Source organism: Theileria equi (genome assembly GCF_000342415.1).
Source record: "Theileria equi strain WA chromosome 2 map unlocalized gcontig_1105316255037, whole genome shotgun sequence".
NCBI lineage: Eukaryota > Apicomplexa > Aconoidasida > Piroplasmida > Theileriidae > Theileria > Theileria equi.
In genome coordinates, this window is record NW_004668230.1 from 121,501 (window position 1) to 143,979 (window position 22,479).

General features: G+C 44.0%; 11 protein-coding genes across 11 annotated transcripts, besides 1 other annotated feature; 5 read left to right on the top strand and 6 right to left on the bottom strand.

The window, feature by feature from the left end:
• Window positions 1-62: 62 nt before the first annotated feature.
• Window positions 63-1,067, top strand: BEWA_035320 (conserved hypothetical protein; the record flags this gene model as incomplete). The annotated part of the gene is made up of 1 exon (XM_004832891.1): window positions 63-1,067. One exon carries the CDS (start codon window positions 63-65, stop codon window positions 1,065-1,067), a length of 1,005 nt encoding a protein of 334 aa, XP_004832948.1.
• Window positions 1,068-1,087: 20 nt separating this feature from the next.
• On the top strand, window positions 1,088-3,500 carry BEWA_035330 (haloacid dehalogenase-like hydrolase family member protein; the record flags this gene model as incomplete). Its single annotated transcript, XM_004832892.1, has 2 exons — window positions 1,088-1,390; window positions 2,815-3,500. The coding sequence occupies exons 1-2, from the start codon at window positions 1,132-1,134 to the stop codon at window positions 3,498-3,500; spliced, it is 945 nt and encodes a 314-aa protein (XP_004832949.1). The 5' UTR covers window positions 1,088-1,131.
• A 1,630-nt stretch (window positions 3,501-5,130) lies between these two features.
• On the bottom strand, window positions 5,131-5,667 carry BEWA_035340 (hypothetical protein; the record flags this gene model as incomplete). The annotated part of the gene is made up of 1 exon (XM_004832893.1): window positions 5,131-5,667. One exon carries the CDS (start codon window positions 5,665-5,667, stop codon window positions 5,131-5,133), a length of 537 nt encoding a protein of 178 aa, XP_004832950.1.
• A 1,600-nt stretch (window positions 5,668-7,267) lies between these two features.
• Window positions 7,268-8,332, top strand: BEWA_035350 (signal peptide containing protein; the record flags this gene model as incomplete). Its single annotated transcript, XM_004832894.1, has 2 exons — window positions 7,268-8,210; window positions 8,245-8,332. 2 exons carry the CDS (start codon window positions 7,268-7,270, stop codon window positions 8,256-8,258), a joined length of 957 nt encoding a protein of 318 aa, XP_004832951.1. The 3' UTR covers window positions 8,259-8,332.
• A 642-nt stretch (window positions 8,333-8,974) lies between these two features.
• BEWA_035360 (hypothetical protein) lies at window positions 8,975-11,602 on the bottom strand (the record flags this gene model as incomplete). The annotated part of the gene is made up of 1 exon (XM_004832895.1): window positions 8,975-11,602. One exon carries the CDS (start codon window positions 11,600-11,602, stop codon window positions 8,975-8,977), a length of 2,628 nt encoding a protein of 875 aa, XP_004832952.1.
• Window positions 11,603-13,157: 1,555 nt separating this feature from the next.
• Window positions 13,158-14,357, top strand: BEWA_035370 (hypothetical protein). Its single transcript, XM_004832896.1, has one exon. It carries the CDS (start codon window positions 13,902-13,904, stop codon window positions 14,289-14,291), a length of 390 nt encoding a protein of 129 aa, XP_004832953.1. The 5' UTR covers window positions 13,158-13,901; the 3' UTR covers window positions 14,292-14,357.
• A 572-nt stretch (window positions 14,358-14,929) lies between these two features.
• On the bottom strand, window positions 14,930-16,300 carry BEWA_035380 (hypothetical protein; the record flags this gene model as incomplete). The annotated part of the gene is made up of 1 exon (XM_004832897.1): window positions 14,930-16,300. The coding sequence occupies one exon, from the start codon at window positions 16,298-16,300 to the stop codon at window positions 14,930-14,932; it is 1,371 nt and encodes a 456-aa protein (XP_004832954.1).
• An 832-nt stretch (window positions 16,301-17,132) lies between these two features.
• Window positions 17,133-17,852, top strand: BEWA_035390 (hypothetical protein; the record flags this gene model as incomplete). The annotated part of the gene is made up of 1 exon (XM_004832898.1): window positions 17,133-17,852. The coding sequence occupies one exon, from the start codon at window positions 17,133-17,135 to the stop codon at window positions 17,850-17,852; it is 720 nt and encodes a 239-aa protein (XP_004832955.1).
• Window positions 17,763-17,830: a sequence feature (GA-rich).
• Window positions 17,853-18,003: 151 nt separating the features above from the next.
• BEWA_035400 (conserved hypothetical protein) lies at window positions 18,004-18,582 on the bottom strand (the record flags this gene model as incomplete). Its single annotated transcript, XM_004832899.1, has 1 exon — window positions 18,004-18,582. The coding sequence occupies one exon, from the start codon at window positions 18,580-18,582 to the stop codon at window positions 18,004-18,006; it is 579 nt and encodes a 192-aa protein (XP_004832956.1).
• Window positions 18,583-18,795: 213 nt separating this feature from the next.
• Window positions 18,796-19,251, bottom strand: BEWA_035410 (signal peptide containing protein; the record flags this gene model as incomplete). The annotated part of the gene is made up of 1 exon (XM_004832900.1): window positions 18,796-19,251. The coding sequence occupies one exon, from the start codon at window positions 19,249-19,251 to the stop codon at window positions 18,796-18,798; it is 456 nt and encodes a 151-aa protein (XP_004832957.1).
• An 800-nt stretch (window positions 19,252-20,051) lies between these two features.
• BEWA_035420 (signal peptide containing protein) lies at window positions 20,052-21,368 on the bottom strand (the record flags this gene model as incomplete). The annotated part of the gene is made up of 1 exon (XM_004832901.1): window positions 20,052-21,368. One exon carries the CDS (start codon window positions 21,366-21,368, stop codon window positions 20,052-20,054), a length of 1,317 nt encoding a protein of 438 aa, XP_004832958.1.
• Between the last annotated feature and the right edge of the window lie 1,111 nt (window positions 21,369-22,479).

Sequence of the window (22,479 nt, forward strand, 5' to 3'; positions counted from 1 at the left end):
AGAATGGAAAAGGCTTGCTGGCAAAGGGTGATGTATCTACGGTACTTACCATTTCTAGGAATATGTTGGATGCTTGTGTAGCATCTGAAGATCCAGAGTCTTTTCCAGATGCCGCTTTGTATACGGTGAGGAATGAGACTCTTGTGCATGAGAACATGCTAAGTTCATTCATAAAGAATGAGGTTGGTAATCTTGAACCTCCAACTCTATCTGATGAGAGAGTGGGCCTTCACGCTATGCCTAGCAAGTTGCGTAGGATGTGCAGCTCTGATGACTATGCCCGTGGCGGGCGTAAAGAGATTATAAAAGCAAAGTATGCTGATTCACAGACATTGCAGGCTGCACGTAATATAATAGGTTGCAGGAACCAAGAGAATAAGAATTTTAGAACAATTCATGTCTTTTTTAGAGCCGCAGGCTGGCCCATTATGTTCTTCTTTATACTTACATTCACGTTTGCAAGCTTAGGTAATGTTCAATTTGTAATAATGTCAAAGCTATCGGATGCAGTTGTTAAATACAAGAAGGAAGTGAATGAAGCTACAATTTCATTTTCTGAACTTGAAATGTATTGTACCAAGGCACTAAGATGGATTCTTGTTATTTCCACCTTGGTGATGATTGGAGCTTTCTTCCGTATAGTTGCCATGACCCAAGCATCGTTCAATGTCTCAAGGAGAATCCATGAGTATTGTATCGACTCTGTTTTTACCAACAATTCTGCTGTATTGAAGATCAAGAAGGTATTGACCAGTGTTCATACTTTCCTGTATATGGATACGCTCACAATTGATATTATGCTAAATTACTGCATGCATGATGTCTGTCTCCTATTGATCGAAGCAGGTGCTCATCTTCTCATGTTATTGTTCATGATGCCGTGGTCTACTCCAATTGCTGTTATACTTTGCTTCATCATTCTGAGGTACTTCCTTTACTATTTTGTCAAGTCATGTAGGAGTCTGCAGTATACACGTGTGGAGGCATTTGATAAAATAAATGATACAATTGAGTCGGCCATATCTGGTGCTCTCGACCACGTCTTCACATTTGGTACACATTCATGACCCCATCTTTCTTTTACTTTAGAGTTATTTTAGGGTAATTTGCTGTTATAAGTCCGTCGTATAGATGCGACTTGTATCAGTGTTGTATGCCCTCTTGGCCTGTAGACTTGTCCTATCCGGAAATGGCGATAATGAGGGAGGACTGAGGGGAAGTGCCGGAAATTTTGCAGAATCAAACTTTGAGAGGCCAAATGTGCCACCAAAATATTTTGCAATTGACCATGATGAGACCTTCCATACGTGTAATGGAGAAGCATGGGCAAGGAACATAAATGCTTTCACAAAGGCTAGAAAGATGGGTTATACGTTGTTTTTCTGTACAGGTAAGTGGGTTTACGTGGCAATTGTGGCAGTGGCTTAAGGTAGCTCTTGCGCTTAGACGACCAAAGGGATTATGAACGACAACCAGGGAGTCTCAATTTCTAAGATGTTACCGAAGTTGGAAGATAAGGGAGATATTGGTCCACCTACTTCTTTCCAGTAAAGAGAGAAAGTTTGGAGAACATAAGTAAAAGGGGTAGAGCAGTTGGTCGTACACTAGTCATCCATAGCAACCCTCTGCTCACACCAGTTGAGAGGTGGTAGAGTGGGATGAAGATTCTGGCATTGCTGTGGACGGTATGTTTGGTAAAATTGTGCTATGGTGGAGATAATGGTAAGGTAGACTCTACCCTCTTTAATGTAGAGGAGGCTGAGGAAAATGCTGTTAAGGTTCTCAAGCTTACACCCGAGAAGGGTGCTAAGGCTACTAAGCTCACTTATGAAGGTTTGACAGTTTGGGAAGATAAGAAAAAGTCATGCCTCTCTGCTGTCTTATATATGGATAGAGACCAACCTACACTCGCAGTATTTGTTACCAGGGATAAGAATAATAAGCAGAACAAGGTCTATAGATACCGTGATGGAAAGCAGTGGAAGGATGGTAATGAGAGTAATCATAAGAAGAAACTCAAGGAACTGCAAGATGCCGCTAGACCAAAAGAATCTACAGAAACAGTCGGAGATAATGTAGAAGAAAAGGCTAAACCTGCTAACAAACCAGGAGATGTTCCAGCTAGAAGAGATCCAGTGAAGACCGTTCAACATACTCCAAAGGAAGCTTCCTCCTCATCTGTTAAATTCTCTAGAGAGAATCCCACTACTCCACTTCAACCTTCTGTAGTTCCTCCTAGTCAGTCTACTGCTGAGGAATCTCCAAAACCTATTACTCCCATTACTCTTGATCTTGCTAATCCCGATGACTCAAAGATAAAGATAGGGACGAAGGAAGATAAGGGTCTAAAACATACCACATATACTCCAAAGGATGGTTCCAAAATAACATCTGTTGTTGACGGTCAGACTTCGATATGGACCGCTTCTGAAAAGGAAAAGTTTGTATTCGCTGAACTATCGTCCAAGGGAGAGTCCTCTCTACTTTTAATCTCTCTTGAAAATGCTTATGTGTACTTTGAAAAGACTGTTAATGGTAAATGGGTCTCCATTGATAAGGAAGAGTATAAGAGCAAGCCAAATAAAATGAGAAAGTCTGTATCATCATCTCCTGGAACTACTACTCCATCTTAATAGCTTCTCAATAGTGACCCCTTACTCCCCCATGGATATAATGCAGTATGTTCTCCCTACCCTTGGTAGGTATTAGAGACTCTTCCCTATAGACTACTCTTTAAAATGCTATAGCAATAACTGAGCGCATTTACCTACTTTTTACATACTCATTCATAAACGTTAACATATGCATATACAGGAAGATCCATTGATTCGACGTTCAGAATCGCTGGGGACGAGTTCAAGGCAAAGACCGGATATAATGGTTACCCTGGTATTTACAACAATGGTGCCATGGTATACAACGAACATGGTGATGTTATCTATTCCAAATCGTTTTCAAGGGATCTCATTAAAAATGCGTGTGAATCTGTTTTAAATGGATCTACCGATCGTTTCATATTTTACACTCACGATGGGTACTATTCGCCTAGTGAAATGGATACGCATGACCTAAAAGATTTTGTGGAGAAAAGAGGCCTTCCGACACCTCAAGTAAAGACCCCAGAGGAAATATCATCATTGCAAATTCTGAAAATCACACAAATTTCCAAAGAAGCCAACTTTCCAGGTTTTGAGCAAGGGAAGGACTATATCGCCAAGATCGATCTTCCCGGATCCTGGGACATTATTCCACCAGGAATCAGTAAGGCCACCGGTATAAAAGAGCTTATGAAACACTATGACATTTCTCCAGAGGAATGCGCATTTATAGGTAATGGTGATAATGATGTTGAGGCAATGAAGCTTTCTAACCTCTCATTTGCAGTTGGAAACGCCTACAATCACGTGAAGAAGGCTGCAAAGTGGGTAATGGAGAAGACTTGTGATGAAGGAGCAGTTTCAAAGGCTCTTGAACTCACATATGGATTTACTGTAGAATAGATAAAATGCAGTTTGGAATAGTAACCCCTGGAACACAGTGCAGACACAATGGTAAGAATACACCGTTTACGGATTCACAGTGGATAGAATGGACAAGTATATGGTACAAGTTGGAACGCCTATAGAGCCTTTATTTATCAGATGTTTAGACAGTAATTGTCTCGGCTCATACTTTACACTTCACCAAGTTCCAACTACCCATTTAAACTTCAAACACTTGCCAGTGTCTACTTTATCCTCTGAATTGCCATTCTCTTTGTGCAGTGTGGCCCTTGGTCACCTCATAATTACTCAGTTTATTCCTTTTCACGTTTCCATATAGCGCCCTGGCTGGTTGATATCGACTTTCTGTATGCTCGAGGGGCAATAGGCTTTGCCATGGAGAGAGAATAATAAGACAGAAAAGGTCCGGCTTGAATGGATGAAATTTCGGATTTCACTTACTATTTCATCACCTGTATCGTTTATTCGAGTCTTTTTGTCTTTGTTTTATTCGTTTTGATGACGAAGGATTGGTGATTTTGGTCCCTGCGGCCAAATGTGCCTTGGTTACATATTTACGGTCTCCATACGCACACATGACAATTAAATCGTAGCATAATGCCAGCTTATAATCAAAAGACTCACGTTTTACTGGTTTAAGGGACACCTTGTCCCAGAGAGGAATGTCCCCTGGGTTGGCAGGACGGTCTTGGCCATTTAAATGGAAGATAGAGATTAAAGGTACCCATAACGAGGTTCGTACGGGGAGTTTAGCACAAGGTATAACATAGTAACTACTGACAGGTTTTTTATGCGTCTATTCAATGTCTATGCTAGGATGATGCAGGCGTTTAGTCAGTATGAACACGGTACGCAGAATGGTTAGAGATGATGAATGAACGAGAGCAGTAATGGGAAACCACTGGAGAGTTTAAAGGGAGGTGGGATACACCGTATAACGAGGGATTGAGATCGTCGGATGTTTGCTTAATGAAGTTACCGTGGATCTTGCAATGGCACATTCTGAGAACCGTGCTCAGTAGGCAGTCATACTATTGCTATGAACAAAGGTGATGCTAGGATCGCTTTTAGGAAGGGGTTGTCACTTTAGATAGTGCTACAAACAGAGTACTGTAAAGATGGGATTTCTAGTCTTTCCAGTAAAGGTTTGACATGGAACTATGAACTGTACAGTCTACTGGGTTGTACCCTACCAGAGTCTCCTCCAAAGCTTTCTAAACCATCACAACCAACAGCGCGTTCTGAAGAGCCTTCTGGAGGACAAGAACCTGGAGAAGCTGAGGAAGATGAGGATGAACTATTTGGTGGGAGTGAAGAGACATTTGGAGGACTAGGTACAGGTAAACCTGCAGCTCTAGCTAAATATCAACCTCAAAGAGATCACAAGTAACCATTAAGCTTGAATACAAATCACAGAATGATGGATATAATACCGGAAATAAGACCATTACCGTCACAAGAGCTGATGAACCTCCTGGGTATGACTTCCACAGGTATACCTATACCCTGGTCCTAATGTATGAACAACATTAACACTAACGGAACTATAAGGTGATGAAAATCTTATCGCACAAATTAAGAGAGAATTCCGTCGGCACACCTGAAACTTGTTACTGGAAGAATAAGGCTAATGAGATCCATCACTGAGATTTCTAACAGTAGGTGAAGTATCAATGCTGGAGTGAGACCACAGAGGACCGATACTAAGTACACAATGAACGCTATTGTTGCTTTGATCTCTGCTGTCAGCGTCTTCGCTGTCTCCGCTGCTTTCGTTGACTTTGGCGCTGCCGACCTTGGCTTCGCTGGCCTCCATGGTGCCGGTGCTCTCGTCAAGGGTGTCCACCATGGTGCCCATGTTGCTCACTTTGTTCCTAATGGTGAATTCGATGGTCTCAAGTGCGGTGCTCACTTCTCCTGGGCTTTGCCTGAGGGCAAGGCCGTCAAGGAAGTTTTGGCTTTCTCTCACTGCAAGAAAGGTGGTCTTGTTTTGTTCCACGTTTCCTTCGTTGATGGATCTGAGGGCTTCTTCCATGTCGTTGGTGGTGTTGCTGAGGAGCTTGCTCACCGTGTCTGGTTCGGAAAGCTCGCCAAGGGTGTCTGCAAGCATGCTCCAGCTCTTGCTGGCTTGCCACATCATGCTCTTTTGGCTGATTTGGCTCATGTCTTGGCTTAAGAGTCTTGAAAGATTTAGTTTTTAGTAATGTCATCATTACTCAGTTTGTTTTCAAACGCTTAAATTTCACTGTAATGGTTACAGTTGTGTAATGTGATTATTATCTAATATATACTCGGTAGTTTTGTAAAGTGTCTATGGAGATATTGGAGGACTTTGGGGAGTACTAGGTAGAATGGTCAGTAGGTGATATTCTAGTAGGACCGTAAGAGGTAGTGAATGCCCATAGCGAATAGACAACCATGCAGTTCCCGCAGGGGATAGTGTCTCACTAGAGTAGGATTGGTAGTGTCTCTAATGGACTCTTAATGTGACCAAAGGGGATCATCTTACTGAGTATGAAATGGAGAGAATACATGGCCAAATGAGATTAACAAATGCCACAAGGCATCACAATTTAAAACTCTTCGTAAATTATACTGCATTTTATCATTCTCGCTCTTTGGCAGTTACAGTGAATTGCCAGGTAATTTTTTCAACCGGAGTTTTTATTTCGTGGTAATGTGATGTTTAGTGAATTTACACTTGATACGTTTGTCTTGGTGTATTGACATGCAAGAAGTTTGGAAACAATATATAGTATCCTCTAGATCATCTTTTCTGGATGTCTCAAATATTGCCATAATCTTTTCCATTCTCGGAGACGATAGAATTTGAATCAGATGTAGTGGAGAATAGATCATCGTTGGGATCTGGAGACTCATTCATACATTTATTCTCTCCTTGAGTTTCAGCATCCTCTTCAGTGCCTTTTGTTCATCCTCCGTCAGAATCTTCATCTTCAGGGGTAGATGCAACTTCCTCAGGTTGTGATAACATTCTTCTACAGGAGCTTCTAGTAAAGCTTCATCATCAAGGTCTCCTAATGAAGGTTCAGAAATTCTTGTGGAAGATCCTAAACAAGTCATCTACCAAAGACCAAATCGCGTCTTCGTATATCCATTCAACAGTCATCCACCTTACGGTGAACTCACATTCCTTATTTCAGTCGGATAGTCGCTTTACTACCTAGACTCCGACACTGATGGCCACACTTTACATGGTATATCCAACAGTTAACGCCGTTATTATCTCCTCTGTAGAAGTTTTAGCTCCATTTGGTCGCCAGTTCTACTCCGGTAATGACCTTAATCCTACTCTTCTTTAGGCTCCCAGAGGTCGCCATAGAGCTCCTGCTAGTCGCTCAGTCCTCCGCTTTGCTACGGACACATAGTTCGCATTTAAGACATTGCAGTCACCGGGGTAAAATGTGTGGAGGAAGAGACTCATCGATGTACCCCTGACCCATCTTCTTCTTCCTCCCCTACAAGTGTCGTTCCAGAACTCGTTATCAGCCAAATCTCACCAAACACGATCAAATGTGCAAGTCCTGCTCCTTGTAACTGTCCATGCTGCCATAAACGCGAACATTTACGTCAATGGGCCCTCTATGAGTGCAGTTACACATCAAAATCGCTGATTGGCAGCATGCAGAACCTACAGCGTGAGTACAGAGAGTATATGGGCTCTACAACCTCCACAACGCTGTTGTAACTCTCCCCATCCACATACCCCTCGTCCCATTCCTGATCCATATCCGCGCCTTAAAATGCTCAAAAGTTTGATTTCTACATCAGTTGTCACAGTTCTCGCACTAGTCTTTGGGATAGCTGTTATCGTGCCGCTAATGACCGACCGCAAGGGCTCCAAGTCCAAACACACCCACCACGTTCCCAAAGAGGACCATTCCAGAATCCCGGCACTCGACTTTGGTAGCATTCTCGACTACACCTCTGGAGACTTCAAGGTTAAGGTATCGAGTTCCAGTTTCACGCATGAATTCATCAAATACTCTCACCAGCCGGAACAGGGCGGACTCTTTCTGGTGGACAAATTCAAGTACCACGAGCTCGAACTCTCTGGAATAACATTCTCTGAGCCTCTACTCGACGTTCATGTCTACTTCAGGAATTATCCCTTCGCTCCTCTGTTGGTGGAACTCACTGTACCTGGAGATGACAAGCCCGGTAGAATCTTCTTAAGGAGCAACGGCGACGGCTCCTTCTACAAGAAGACGGTCGGAGATGTGCTCTTTGAGCTAGACATGGTGGTAGAAACCCTATACAGCATGATCGTTGTCTACATCGACAAGGACTCCTGGTACAAGTACTATGACGTTATAGTCGACGTTACCAAGACGGAAGACAACCCTGCACCAGGCTACGACTCGTATCTGCATGACAGAAAGTTCTTCCAGCCAATGGGAGTCACTGACTTTTATGACGGACGCAAGAGACTATCCGGTCTCCCAACTGGAGGGGACATCCAAAATGTCATGGTCTACGTCTCAAGAGAAGGTCGTGTGCCTCTCATGATCAGAACAGCTCGTGCTCCCTTCTACCCCAAAACAGAGTACATTTCCTACAGCTACTACTTTAGCAACGGAGATGGAAGCTGGACACAGTACACTTCAAACCTAACAAAGAGACAGTTGAAGATCAAACTCGATGAAGTCAAGGGAAGATTAGTCCCACCTCAACCCAAAAAAGGAGGTAATTCCACCAACCCATAATCCATGCTCTACAGAAAAAGACTTTTAGACACTCCAGTGGATACCGCATGGACAGCACACTTTGTACATAATCACATGCACAATTATCACAGGCGTCCGTTGTACGAATGCAGTGAAGGAATGGAAGTATACTCTTTTTCATGCTATATTGTAGCTTCAAGTATTCATGTAGTAGAGTGTTTTGTGTAAAAGGGGTGCTCTGTAAATGGCAGAGAAATGCGTCCATTTTTAAACGGGTGTTCATGATGCAATTCATTTTAGCGGTTACAAGAGCTGCCCATTGGTAGGCTGTACTGCACCTTTAGTCTGTTTCTATCCACGTATATTCTGCGTCTCTATAACGGCAAGGGTATGTCTATCTTGGTCCATATGTGGGACAGCAAAAGAGCACGATGAATGGCATGTTCTTCCTGCCCCAAACCATTTCAGATCCATAAGTGAGACTCTGCAGTAACACTATTCCTAGCCTTCATTTTAAGGATCCTGAGGCTACCTTCAAAATAGTCTAGAAGACGAATATTCTAGCCACAAGTTGGTGGTCCGGAAACGTGCATCACCTCTACATTGCTCAATCTAAGGCCTGAATGCGCTATTCCTGTACACCAATCATGATTCTAGTACTCCAGAGTGGAATGGTCTACCTCTACTGTAACACCTAGTGAGGCTTCTCAATAGTGACTCTTCATGGATACTCTGAATACACATCAACAGTACATATTACATAGCAAATGCAAAGTAGCGCAATTAAAGCATGGTCATAGTGTAAACCACAGCAGACAAGAGTGAGACAGTGTAGAAGGAAACAGTCAAGAAGGCATCAGAAACTGATCTAAGCTTTTCAACCTTGAAATCAAAGAGTTCCCTGGTGATGTTATACCATCCAAAGGTTCTTCTTTCATAGTACAGAGTAGTCAAGTCAACAACACCACCCTCAACAACGAGTTGAGCCAGTAGGTGTCTCTTTTCCTTGACGTAGAAGGAAGCAGAAATGCATGCTTCATCACCGGAACTTTTCCACAGGTTGTAAGGACCTTCAACGACCTTCTTAACAGCAACTTCTGGGACATATTTAAGAACAACATACGGACTGTCTTCGAATGGCTTGAATTCTTCGACATCATGAAGATGGGTAAGGTCAATAACATCGTCCAACATTTGTGGCTTAACTTCCAATTCCTTGAGCTTCTCGTAAAACTCCTCTTCCGTGATCTCATTCCATGACGTAACCATATTCTCAAAGTAGACAAAGGAAAATGATGCGCCGTTCTTGACGTTTAGAGCAAGCAAATCTGGGAATGACTTCCTGAGGTACAAGTAAATGTCATAGCATTCTCTGCCCATCTCTCCGGTCCAAACAAGATTTCCGCCCTCTGATACTTCCTTAAAAAAGTGCTTGTCCTTTGCGTGATATGCCCTGAAAGATATACCCCTGGAAACACTGAGAGTCCTAACCTTTGCTGGATCGAAGACTGAAAGGTTAAAGCTGAGACCGTACTTTGCGTAAATCTCCTCTGGCGATAATTCCCTCTTCATGTCCGAGTGTTTTTCGGTAAACTCTTGTTCGGTAATGGGAGTCCACCTGTTGTTCTTATTCTCGTAGTAGTTATAGTAGGTATTTCCTCCCGAGACAGCGCGCAAGTAGACGATATCGGAGTGTCCTTCCTTTGAATATGAACCCAAAAAGGTGCATGTGGTTTCCATGTCACCACTCCAAATGTTTTGTGATTTGTCAGTTACAGATACAATGGAGACGGTTCCCTTTGGCAAAGTGATTGTGTGTGTGATGCCAGAATAAGTTTCGGAAGATACAGTGACCTTGTTCTTGTCCATGTTGGAAATGTCGAGTTTGTAGGCTTCATATTTCAAAGCCTTTAGAGCAGCCACCTTTTCATTAAAGTCTTCCTCGGAGACCTTGTTCCACATTCCACCAAAGTTCTCATAGTGCTCGAACACATACTTGGAATCGTGCTTGAAGAAGAGGGAGAGGAGGTATGGAGAGGATTTCTTGGAGTAAACAAAGACGGTAGAACATTCCTGAGCTGAGGTTGCGGTCCACAACTCGACATCCTTGTCAAGGATTCTTCCAAAGAATGAATCGTCTTCTGGAAGGTAGGAGACGTATTTCAAACCGTCTGAAGTGTTCACAACTCTCTTGACCGTGGTGTAATCGACGTTGCTGATATCCAATGTAAGGCCAAACACCACATCGCTGGCAAGAAGTTCGTCATATCCCTTCCTTGTGGCACTCTTCCACTCACCTTCAGCCTTCACAAAGTATCTGAAGATGGTATTCTCATCATTGTTAATGTTGAGGGTGAGTCCCTGTACTCCTTTTGTCGAGTTGGAATAAACAATTGTGCACTTCTCTTCACCTTCGGCTGTCCAAATGGTGACTTTGCCGTCTTGGATGCTTTCAAAGAACGAATCACCCTTGGGGAAGAATGACTTGTGAGTGGAAGCGCCATTGGTGTTTTCACTCACGTAAATCTGGGAGGCATCAGCATGCGAAAGGTCAAGGACTAGACCAGATGCCGAGGATTCATACTCTGGGATGAGTCCGTAAATGTGTAAATGTCTTCCATCAAACTCCTTCTTTGGAATCTCCTTCCAGGTATTGCACTTGAGGAAGTACTTGCATCTTAGATCAGAACCCTTTTTGATGTACATGGCAAGGAGTTCAGCATTCTTGCCGTCGTCATACGTATGGAGTCCTGTGCACTTTTCTCCCTCGCCGGCCTTCCAGAAGACGTCGTTTCCGTCAGAAACCTCGGAGAATGGGAGGTCGATCGGCAAGTAGGAGACCTGCTTGACATCGTCATTGGCAACTACGTTGAGGTTAACCTTGGTAGGATCAATGCCTGCGATGTTCAGCGGTTCTCCAAGGTGTTCACTGTTGGTTTTTTTGACCGCCTGTGCCGGCCCTTGGATATTCCTGGGCGCCTCAGTTGGTGGGATTACAACATCATGGGATGCCCTCATCTTTTCGATCTTTTCGATAAAGTCGGTTTCAACGATGGGAACCCACTTGTTTCCAAACTTTACTTCATAGTAGAGCGGTTCTGGGATGCCATGTCCCTTGGTGTATAGGGCAACGAGAGTAGAGCATCCTGTCTTGGAGTAGGTGTTCAAGAGAACACAGCTCCTTCCCGAGTACCCCCTCCATACGACACTCTCGCCGTGTAGTATAGTTGTGATTTCAACGTCCTCATGTGGCATGTAGGAAGCGTATTTGACTCCATTCTGGGTCTTGAGGGTCAGGTCGACCCTCTGGGAATCTACGTTTGAGAGGTTCAGAGCCGTGCCTGCACCGGCGTCATAGCGGCAATAGCATGATCCACATAAGAGGAGGAACAACGCAAGTGCCTCCTTCATTTGGTAGAGAGTGAAGAAAAGGAAGAGATGGTCTACCGTCTTCTCTTTCTGGGGTACTCCGAGGTCATTCACCCGGCCTGAAATCTCACCCAGAGCCTCGCTATTCCTTGAGATGCTGCTCTGCTATTCCGTATGGGAATTCTGTGGGACGTAATGAAAAGGCTCCGACGGGTGAGCTTCCGCTTGCGAGCCTAATATGGACGAATTATGACAAAGTGCGTATGGATTGACTAGTCAAACGTTCCACAGAGAAAAACATTTTACAGGCACTTGTTGGAAAGGGCTTATGGCACAGAGGGTCCATAGGTGGTCCCTCGTGGTCAAGGAGAGCAGTAGGCGGGGGTGCTGCCGTAACTCTCCCCCTCGGGGGATTCCTGGCATTAATGGGTAGCTAGGGGTGAGACGTGTCTATGGAGTGTTGGTGGACCCCCAAAGTCGCGCTCTCATGGACCGGAACCGATCCAACGAGAGACTCGACTGGCGTCTCGTCTCGGTACTCTTGTTTCTTTTATGCGTACATGCGAACGAGCGACCGTAATGCGTAGCATGGAGTGAGCCTAAAGAAGAGAAGGATTCTCACTGTGCAAGTACTACTGTAAGGAGTACTAGACGACCGTAGGGAGTCCATAGAAGAATAATGGATGAGTTACCATTATGAGATGCCAAACATCGAGTTCTATGATGCGACAGTAGGACGGAAGCCTGTGTATTCACAACGCTAGGTACATGACTGAGTTCTCAAAATAGACCGGGAAAGTCCTTGTAAATCAGTATTGGGTATCAGTAAGAGACTTAGAGGTACTGTAACCACTTCTCTACAAGTAGTACCACTATCCTGATTAAGTTTACCATCCTTGAATTTCCCAAGAAGACTCTTTAGATAAGTATCTTTTAGGCACATATTCTCTCCTAGCCTATCACCAACCCATTCCATGTCCAAAACCAGATGGATCTAAGCGTCCCGTAATCCTTAGTAGGCCATTTACTCCTATCATGTTCATACTTGGAATAAGTCTTGAGGTAACCGTCTCCAGTAAAGGCCAAAATGATCATTAAACCTTGGGATGTGAATGCATTAAAAGAGGAGATAGCACCACCATCCTTGTCTTTACAGCATTTACAGTCTTTGGATGTACAGTTTTCAGGTTGGCAAGCTCCTCCTCCACTTCCTCCATTGCAGCCACAGTTGTGGTTTTGGCAGTTTCCTTGGCATCCTGTGCAGTATTTACCTACTTACTTACCATTACTTACTCAGGAAGGATTGGTATAGTAGTAAGCAAAGCCATCCTCCATTAGTCTCTGCTATGGTATTCTAACTTGAGATTCCAAAGTTTCCCTGCTCTGTATTACATTACATTCTTTATGCAAACTGCATTGTTATCCGTCTTTCTTGTGCTGTATTAGACAGCTCAATGGTGAGAACCTAATGGTAACTCATTCTAGAGAGTGCCCTTACAGGGCACATTGCCCGTTGAGCAGAAAGAGCTCCTTCCAGTCGCCTGTTCGCTATTCCATAGCTCACATCACGTTCTCCATTTCTCATACCATATACATACACTATGAATATGAATTACGGCACAGTAGAGTCGTGAGTCGGGGATAATCATCCCATTGTGCCCGTGTGTGTTCATATAGTGACTGCATTAGTGCTCCCACGGGGAGCCTAGTGAACGAGGAGTTTGAGATGGGCCGGGAAACTGCCATCGACAGCAACCCACTTTCCATTCTTCTTTACAAATCCGTGCTCCTTTAGACCGTCAGGGGTCAAAACCAACAAATGAGCGTGGAGTCCGTCATGGGCGAGTGTGACATGGAGACCCCTCTCACCTCCCCTGGCCTCCCAGAGGACCTGGTCACCGTCAACTACCTTGAATACAGAGGCAAGAACGGAGCAAAGGAAGACGTCAAATGGAAGTCCATGATGTCCTCCCTTATAAAGCAAGACATGATGACCGGGTTCCTTGGCTGAAAGGTCAACAGAAGTGAGAAATGGCTCTGCTGGTGCCCTCTTGTCAAGGTAGCCCTTGAAGCCAAGGGGAGTCCATTTACCTCCAACCTTCTCAAAGCACTTTTCTAGAGCATGACCAGACTCTACCAGAGAAAGGCGTGCAAAGTCTGAAACTCCATTCAAAGCGTGAACGGAAAGATGTAGACATTTATCGCCTGCATGTCCGGCCTTCCAAAGTACGTCATCCCCCTCCTTGACACCGACAAAGACTACACCAAGACCTGGTACGAAGGTGGTACTGAGGTTGTGTCCATATTTGAATGGCACTGAGACTACCTTGTCTGGGTCAGCATGAGCGAGATCCAAGACAAGTTCCTCTGGATTGAAATGATTGTGATGTCCATGGAGCTTGTTCTCATAGGCTACCTTGGTCACGCCCTTCCACTCGAGGTTCTCGAAGACAAAGTAGAGGTCAGAACCGTCAAAGTGCAAGAGGAGAGCGACTGGAAGGTTGCCGAGTTTGTGAAGGGTGAGAGAAAGAAGAGCTGCTCCAGCCTCCCAAAGAACGTGAACTCCATGTGTAACCTTTACTACGTCAAAACCTGGCTTTGGTGTGGCCTTAACAAAGAGGTAAACACCGTCAAATCCACCAGAAAGCAAAAAGTGGCTGGGATCAGAAGGGGCAAGAACGTCAAAGGTCAAACCGGTCATTGTATTGGTCAATGCTTAAAAGAAGAATAAATCTCGTGTTTCAGAGAAGGAAATTGTAGCGCGTGTGTGAAAATCTAAAGGAAATTCAGTGATTCTGGCGGAGGAATAAATGTGTGGAGGAAGAAGAGACGGATGGGGCCCTGTGTGCATTCGACCTCCCAGAAAACGACATCCAGAGGCCCAAATGCCACCAAACCGCGGAATTTATCCTCCTATTCCATGTACTTTTGGTTTGTCGGTCCACAATCCTGCTACAGCCCGCCGTTGAGCCCCTAGCTCCACCCTCATATCGCCCGCGAATGGCGGGAAGAGGGCCCTAGAAGCCTTTTCCTTGCAAGCTGTCCACTTATGGGTGATTCTACGGAGGAATCCGTGCATGTACTGTCTGCTCAACTCGCTCGTGGCTCCCCGAGTCCTCTACTCTTCCTCCTGAGGTTTTACGGCCGCGCCGATGCTTCGCTCCAGACACGAGAGCCCCGGAATCGCAGTGATGGAGCTAGTGGTATATGTGGGTCTTTAGTGGAGTATGCACTTGCTCTGGAAGATGCACTCAGTCCTGGAATCTGCTCCGAGATGACTGCAAGTCGGCCTATCCTTGTAGAGGTCAACCCCGAACATCTCTATGGTCATCAGTCTTCTTCTATTCGTTGTGCTCACTCCATAGACTCCTAAATCTGCCCAACCCATGGATTTCCTTTAAAGCTTTGGTAGAACCTATATCCCAAGAAACCAGTCAATCCGGACCCTGCAGAACCAGCAAGAATACCACCAGAGGCTACATCAGCAAGAGCAGCAGATTCAGAAACAACAGAAGCTTGAGGACTAGCAGGTAGACTAGTACCAGATTCTTGTCCTCCAGCAACAACATCACTAGGAAGTTTTTTAGACCCTTCTTCAGATCTAGCACCTCCAGAAGGAAGAGCTTGGGTAGGTTCAGTAGTAAGTCCATCAGCAACACTACCACTAGTACTACCACCAGAAGGAGGTCCTTGAGGTCCAAGAGGAGCAGGAGGAGGTTTAGGAGGTGGAGGACATGTTCCCAAGCTTCTACATCCGGGAAACGTCCTCAGTACATTCACAAGTGCATTCCATTGGTTACGTTCAAGTTTACCGAAATGTTTAGGTGTTGCACCTTCAAGAGTATGAGTGACATCTGTCCAGTTTTCATCTCCACTAATATCATTACTACTACCATTAGGTTTCTTGTACCATTTGCTTTGCCCAGTTCCTTTAACATAAATAAGAGCTGGATTTCGATCACAGTATAGTACATAAACAGTAACAGAACCTGTGACGGGAAAGGAAAGACCATCAGACTTTATGCGCTTTCTAACTCCACCACCATCTGTAATATCGTACTTAATCTTTGCAACTGTGGATCCATCAGAAGTATCAACCTCATGCTTGTAGCAGTCGGCACTGTTATGATTCCCTGTGCAATAAATCTTTACTTTCTCAACAGTGATATTTCCTAGGTCATTAACACCCCCAGGATTATGGTAATAGCAACAGTACTTATTCTTACCACCGTGATGTTTATCAGAAAGAGTGCTAGAATTCTGAAAGGTGAGATTTGCGGTAAGTGCGTTATTATGTTTGCAGTTAAGATATTCCAGTCTTTGCTCAAGTTTTTCACCTTTGAGTTGAGATTGAGAACTTCCAGCAGTATTCCATTCAGTACTACTTCCCTTAGTTTCACGATAATCATAGCCGGTATCTTTCCTCTCAATTTCTATGAGAATAGGTTGATTATGGTGTCTATCTCCGGAATAATACCATACTGCTAGATGCTCAATATTTTCAGCCTGTTTTAACTCTGAAACTGGAGTAGCTCCAGACATAACCTTTTCTACATGGAAAGTATCTCCAGATCCTCCACTGGATGGGCTATGTGTGAACTTAAAGAAACCAGAGTCAGGAGGATCCTCAGTTCTCACAAGCTGGACATCTTGGTTACCATTACCTCCATACGTGTAAGGTCCATCATCAGGAGGCTTCTGACTTATGTCTATGATGACACCAGGTTGAGGAACAGCCATTTTGGGTTGTCTAAGAGGATAAAGTGGTTAGTTCCATGGATGATTATTCATCCTCCACCATTCTTATCTCGATCTCAAAATCCTTTAAAAACTCTGAGATCCATAAGTAGTCTCCTACCTACTCCTCATCCATTTATGTCTTAACTAGTGTATAATGTCCATTTGCTATGCTCATATAATCACCAGTCTTTTACCATGCTCTAGATATGCCGCTCAAGGCTCCATGGCTCCCTTGAGCAGCACATACGGCTAGTCCCGGGCTCCTCCAGTCCCTCATATACTCCCTAGGCTAATCTGATGTTCAGGAGTCTGCATTAAAGTCCATCCGAGAAAATAGACAAACTAGACATGCCCGTTGTGTAAAGCGGTCAACACGATACACAGTTGCCCCAAATGATTTCTCTGTAAATCCTCCAGTGTTGCAACTACAGATTCTGGCTTGGCCAGTTGTCAGCCTTTTAGCTAGCTCTTGTATACCACATTAATTAGGCATTTCATTCCTTCACTTGTTGTTTAGACTACTTACCAAAAACTGCATGTAGTAAATCGTTTGCGCTTATCTTATCTGGATATCTTGAGCTTGTAATTTTCCTGCACCAGAAAACCTCCGGAATAAAGACGTGCCATATAGACAGACTGAAGGGAAAGGATGGGATCCAAAGTTGTCTTTTTTATCGTCTTGTGTATTTCAAGTTTTTCTAACTGCATTGATGGAGTTGGCAGCCCGTCTGTCAACCAAAATCATCTGCGTCTAAGGACGTTGGACATTTCAAATCCAAACAAGTATGTATTCAAGACTTACCACTTTGAATATGACGATGTTCCAACTGTAATGTTCCTCGCAAAGAGAGAATCCAAGGTCAGGAAGATTGTGGATGGCAAAAACATAATTTGGGTATCTGACAAGTATCACCACTGCACTCAAGTCTTGGTGCATTTGAACGGTATGACGCCAGCGCTGGCACAAATAACGCTGGAGACTAGACTTAACACGGTCGTTCTCAGGGTCAGAAATGTCTGTGGATTCTGGGAAGCTACGCCGTACTTTGCCGAACTCTTTGTGGGTCTTAAAGTTCCGTCGATCCTTAACGTAAAGTTTCCCATGGACATTTGGCTACGTGAAGATAACGAGCATATGAGAGTGCTATACTACGAAATATACAAAGTTCCCAGTATAGTTATGGTGCCAAGAACGGGCCATAACAGCGGAAAGGTTGTTGACAGGAGAAGGAGGATTTGGAAGACCAAAAAGAGCAAGAGGATACTCTGCCTAAAACTCCATCCCTCCGATGATCCCGTTCTTTTACACATTGTAACAATGAGCATGTCTGGAAAGGTGAAGAACAAGTACTTCGCCAGGCAGTCAAATGGGAACTGGGAGGTCATTAACAAGTATGGATATTTGCGAATGCTCCATGATGAATTGCGTGCCCAGGTACTCAGGGATACAGTTCAAGATCTGGAAGAAGATTCCGAAGATGAGGAGGAAGAAGAGGAAGAGGAGAAAAAGAAAGAACCTGAAGTGGAAGAGCAATTGTTAATCATACTTTGATGTTTTTCCGGTAAATACTTTTCATCATTGGAGATTATCTTTTCTCACTACTTTCTAGAAAATCGCCAATCCAGTGTTAAAATAAAGGATAAAATAGTCAAATAATTATTAAAATCTACATGGTAGTTTGCTAAAAGCGGCACGGTATACTCTAGACGAAAAGTTTAGAGCATTTCCTTTTAAACTCTTCATAGTCAAACTCTTGCGGTCTCTTATTAAATGTCTTGACCCACTGAAACAGGTTAAAGTCAGTGTAAAACATGATCGTGTTGTCCATGAGAGCTCTTGCATTTTCCTTGGAAACGTCTCTGGTGTTTATCACATCACCCCTTACTAAAACAACATCTCTGTGTGCAAGTTCATCAAAAAATGTGAGTATAAAATATGGCTCAGAGTTTGGTAACCCCTTGGCCTTGAACGAATCAACAGAGGTGTAAAGCACAGACTTTGACGCAAACTGTAGAATCGCATTAAAGTACGAGCCAGATCCTCTCTTGACTGGAAGAATGAACATGGGAGCACTCTTTGAATTGAAGCTTAGCGTTTCATACGCCTTGACAGACATTGAAGTTGTCACAACTTCCCTCTTTTCCGCAAATTGTGCGTTCCATAGTTGCTTTATTGTTTCTGGGTCTCTCTGCTGCAAAAGCTGCACCTTTGCAACTTCCCTCAGCGATTTAGGGACAGGGTACGTAAAGCTGAATCTTCGACATTGCAGTCTCAAAAACATCCTATAAACTTCATGTTGATGAGCAATGACTATGTGAGCTACAGAGTAGTGAGCTTTGGCGATAAACGGGATCCTGTGTGTTCCCAAGGTTTATTATATGAACGAATTTGACTATAATAAACTCTACATCCCATTGCGCTTGACAATGTTCAAAAGGCATCCCCTTACAATTCAAATGTTGCGATAACGAGCTAATGAATAAAGCTCACTATACTATAGTATCTTGTTAACTTTGCCTTCAAAAGCCTCCCGCGTAACCTCACTCCACTTTCCATTTGGTTCCTTCTCAAAGCATATAAATTCAAAATTTCCGCATTTCACGACATCAATAGCTAAAAGGGTTAAATCATCCTTGGATACAAGAGTCAAAAACTTGCACTCCTTATCTTCTTTGGGCTCCCAGAGAGTAGCTCCAGCATCCACAACAGAGGATACGAGAACATTCTCCTTGGGAGTTAGAGATACTCTCTTGACACCCTTTTCCACGTATTCTTGAATGGTCACTCTTGTTTCATCCAGTTCGGCAAGATCAAGGCTGAAGGAAAGAGAACTTTGACATCCACTAATGTCCTCGTTACATGTGGAAATTAGACCATCCGACTCTCTGGAATCTACAAATTTGCACAATCCCACCAAAAAGGCCATGTATAGCAGCGATAGAATCTTCATTCTATGTATACAATGGCGCCACACGATATCCGATAAACTTTAAAAACATACGATTATATACATCAAGGCGAGTCGAGGGTCGAAACCCTAGATGGGGAGATAGAAGAAGTTTAAACTCATTGTATACCCCATGGAGTAGCCAAGGTGGATTCCTCACGTATATAGTCCATCCAAGTTGGAATCATTTAGGACAGTAGGGCAAAGGGCCATTATTCCATCATTGGCTGCCAAACGGGCTGTGCAGATCAGAACAATCTCTTCTGGTCTCATTTCCCTTGCAACAGACAGGGGCATAAGTTGGCTATAAAGAGTATAATTTATGAGAATTCTCCCATTGTGTTCAGATCCACAACTGTATGTTTCTACTAAACTGTTATAGTCTCAAGAAGTTCCAAAGTCGCTCATACTCCTATACCGGCGTATAGTCGCCCATTCACTACTCCGTAGTTTGCATTATGCTACACTCCATTCGCACCCATCACTTACCTCAATAATCTTGGTATACTCTAGTGGGTGGCCATGTGAAGATCAGGTCGTCTATAATCTCCTCCACGGTTATTCCCTTCCTGTCCAAATTCATAAACCTGACGTATCTCTCAACGCGCTCCTCATTGAGCATGAACATTAACGATATCTTGGAAATGTGGTTTATCGCTGGTTCCTTGAGAATTTCTTCTAGCTGGTAATCTGCCTATATGAGAATGTAGGGGGTCGAATTGTCATAAAGTCGATTTAGAAGAGCCCAAAGAGCTACGGATAGTTTGGCAACAGGAGATCTGCATGTGCCCTCACAAATACCCCTAGTAAACCATAATGCTCATTAATGTAAGTATCGTCACCAAAACAAGACCCTTTGACCCATACATGCTCATCCCATCTTCATCCCTTTTCATTTCAGCGTCAGTCAGCATTCCATATCTGGTAAAGTTCATGTACAAGGAATTTGCCTTGTCCAACTTATCCTCAAAGAGTGTTGTGAGCGTAGCCACTTTGTGCGTTTCCTCCTCCAACTCTTTTAAAATTTCGTCGGCTTTCTCTATTGTCTTGAATGCTATCTTTAATATGTCAATTACCTCATCATAAACACTCTGAGAGAGGTTTATCGCCTCCCCGGAACCATCTCCCTTTAGGAGACCCTTTGCGCGAAGGACATTTGTAGTGGATATTTCGGGACCTGTAATCGCGGATTCTACCTTGTTCTTGATCAATATACGCAGGTTTAAAATCTCATCCTCAAGTTTTTGAACATCTGCAAGTACCTCTTTAATCCTCTCTCTTTCCCTACCACTCTCAAGTTTATTCACCTTTTTAACCAACTTTGCAAAGTTTACAGCTGACTCATTGACCATTTTAAAGTTTTTATTTGCCCCGGCGGAGAGTGTTTTGGCAAGGAGAATTTTCGCGTTCAGAAACTCTTCCGTAGTCTGAACCAGCGCAATAAGTTGATCCTTGGTAAGTGCCGGAATTGGGGTCTTTCCTAAAAACATGCTTCTAATGTCAGAGCCAGAATAGCCTGACTCACCTACGACATCCTCAGATGTATCGTAGGGGTCAGATCTTGTCCCAAAAAGAACTAGACCTTTCTTCCTTAGGGCCGTTTCAAGTGCCTCAAACTGGGCATATTTACCCCTATAGTCTCTCTTAAGTTCCTCGAGTACCGGCTTATTCCTCGCCAATAGCTCCTTTGCCTCTTGTACCTTTGCAGTCACAGCATCCTCATCTGTACCAGCCAATACTCTATTGATTTCTAGTATAAGCGTATTGGAGTCGTGATAGACTGGTCTCATTTTGACGAGGGTCCTTTTGACATTTTTCGAAAAATCCCGTTCCATATCAGTCACTTGTTTCATCGCATCACCAAGGGAGCTTCCTGTATCCTTGGAAACATCCTCAATCAGCTTTATCATTTTTTTGAGCCTTTCCTTGATTTCGTTTCTCTTGGTATAATTCTCCATTGCGTGTAGAGAGTCACTCTTGAGCTTCCCTTGTAAATCAGTCAACTCTTGTCTCGGTGACTTGACAGAGGAACTTCCATCTGGACCATCAGCAAGGACGCCTACTGCAAGAGAAATGAGGAAAAGGGGCAGAGCTACAAAAACCTTCATGATCGTCAACATTGATGTCTCTACAATTTTTGAGCTCCCAAAAGTATAAACTGATGATTGGATCCTGAGTGGCGCATGATTTTGGCGAAATTTCCACAGAAACAGCAACAAATTCCTAGATGAGCATCCGGGTGAACAGATCGGTGTCTTGAGGGTGACGAGCGGGAGCCATTGCGGGACAGCATAGAGATCCTGGGCCAATATCCAATGCAAACATCAACATGATGAGCTGTCATAGAGACAACGCTACAACGGCGTTAGCGGAGGCCAGTATGACGCGCGGAAAAGTGCCACGGCGAACCGGGGAATTTTAAATGTGGGAAATTGCAATGAATTTTCCTCATTTGGCTCATTCTTCCAGGTACCCCCGGTCCTCTGCACGTTTCCTCTGCTTGTCGAGCTTTTCTCCTCCGTGAGAGCAGTCCACGACTACTGTGCCGGAACAACTTACCTCTTTAGCTGTCATAATGCGAATCGTATCCTTAAGCCAAACTTCGACTCCTTGTCCAAGTGGGAAATTGCAACTGCGAACTTCGCCAAGTGTGGTCCCGCCTTCCACTCCCGCGGTCTGACTCGTCGTCCCCAGCGCAGAATTATTCTTCCCTTGGTTGCCAAAATTTGGAAATTCGTAAATTCAACCGGCAGACTCCCGAAAATCGTCCTCCATGCTCGTCCATCCCTCTCCATGCACATTGAGAGGGTTCGTACCCCGGGAGTCTTCTAGTTTGCCATTTCAAAAGGTGTACCAAAATTTTCGTATTTCTAAGGGTTGCTATTCCAGAAGCTAGTGCATTTGCGAGTCTTGAGAATTTTCACGCCACTTTTCTCTTTTCCTACTCATCTTCTAGGTACCTCCTCCGCTCCTGGTGTCCATCTAGATTCATCTTGATGTACAACAGAGTTCTCCATTCTAGGTACCTCTGTACAATTTCCATTATTTCCGGCCGTCTGCCATATTGTCAGGTTTTTCATGATGCTATCCCATCATACATGTCTTGGTATGCCCGTTTATCCTGCGCTCTGTTTGCTGTGCTCCCCTTTTGTCGTTTCCCGCGTCTCCACCATAGTGTGTAGAGCTGGTGCCAATTTAGTCGCTTTAAAATGGAATTTAATGATCCAATGA

Excerpts from the sequence above, each read along its gene's own strand:
- BEWA_035370 (XM_004832896.1), top strand. The coding sequence starts at position 13,902 with ATGAGCGAGATCCAAGACAAGTTCCTCTGGATTGAAATGATTGTGATG.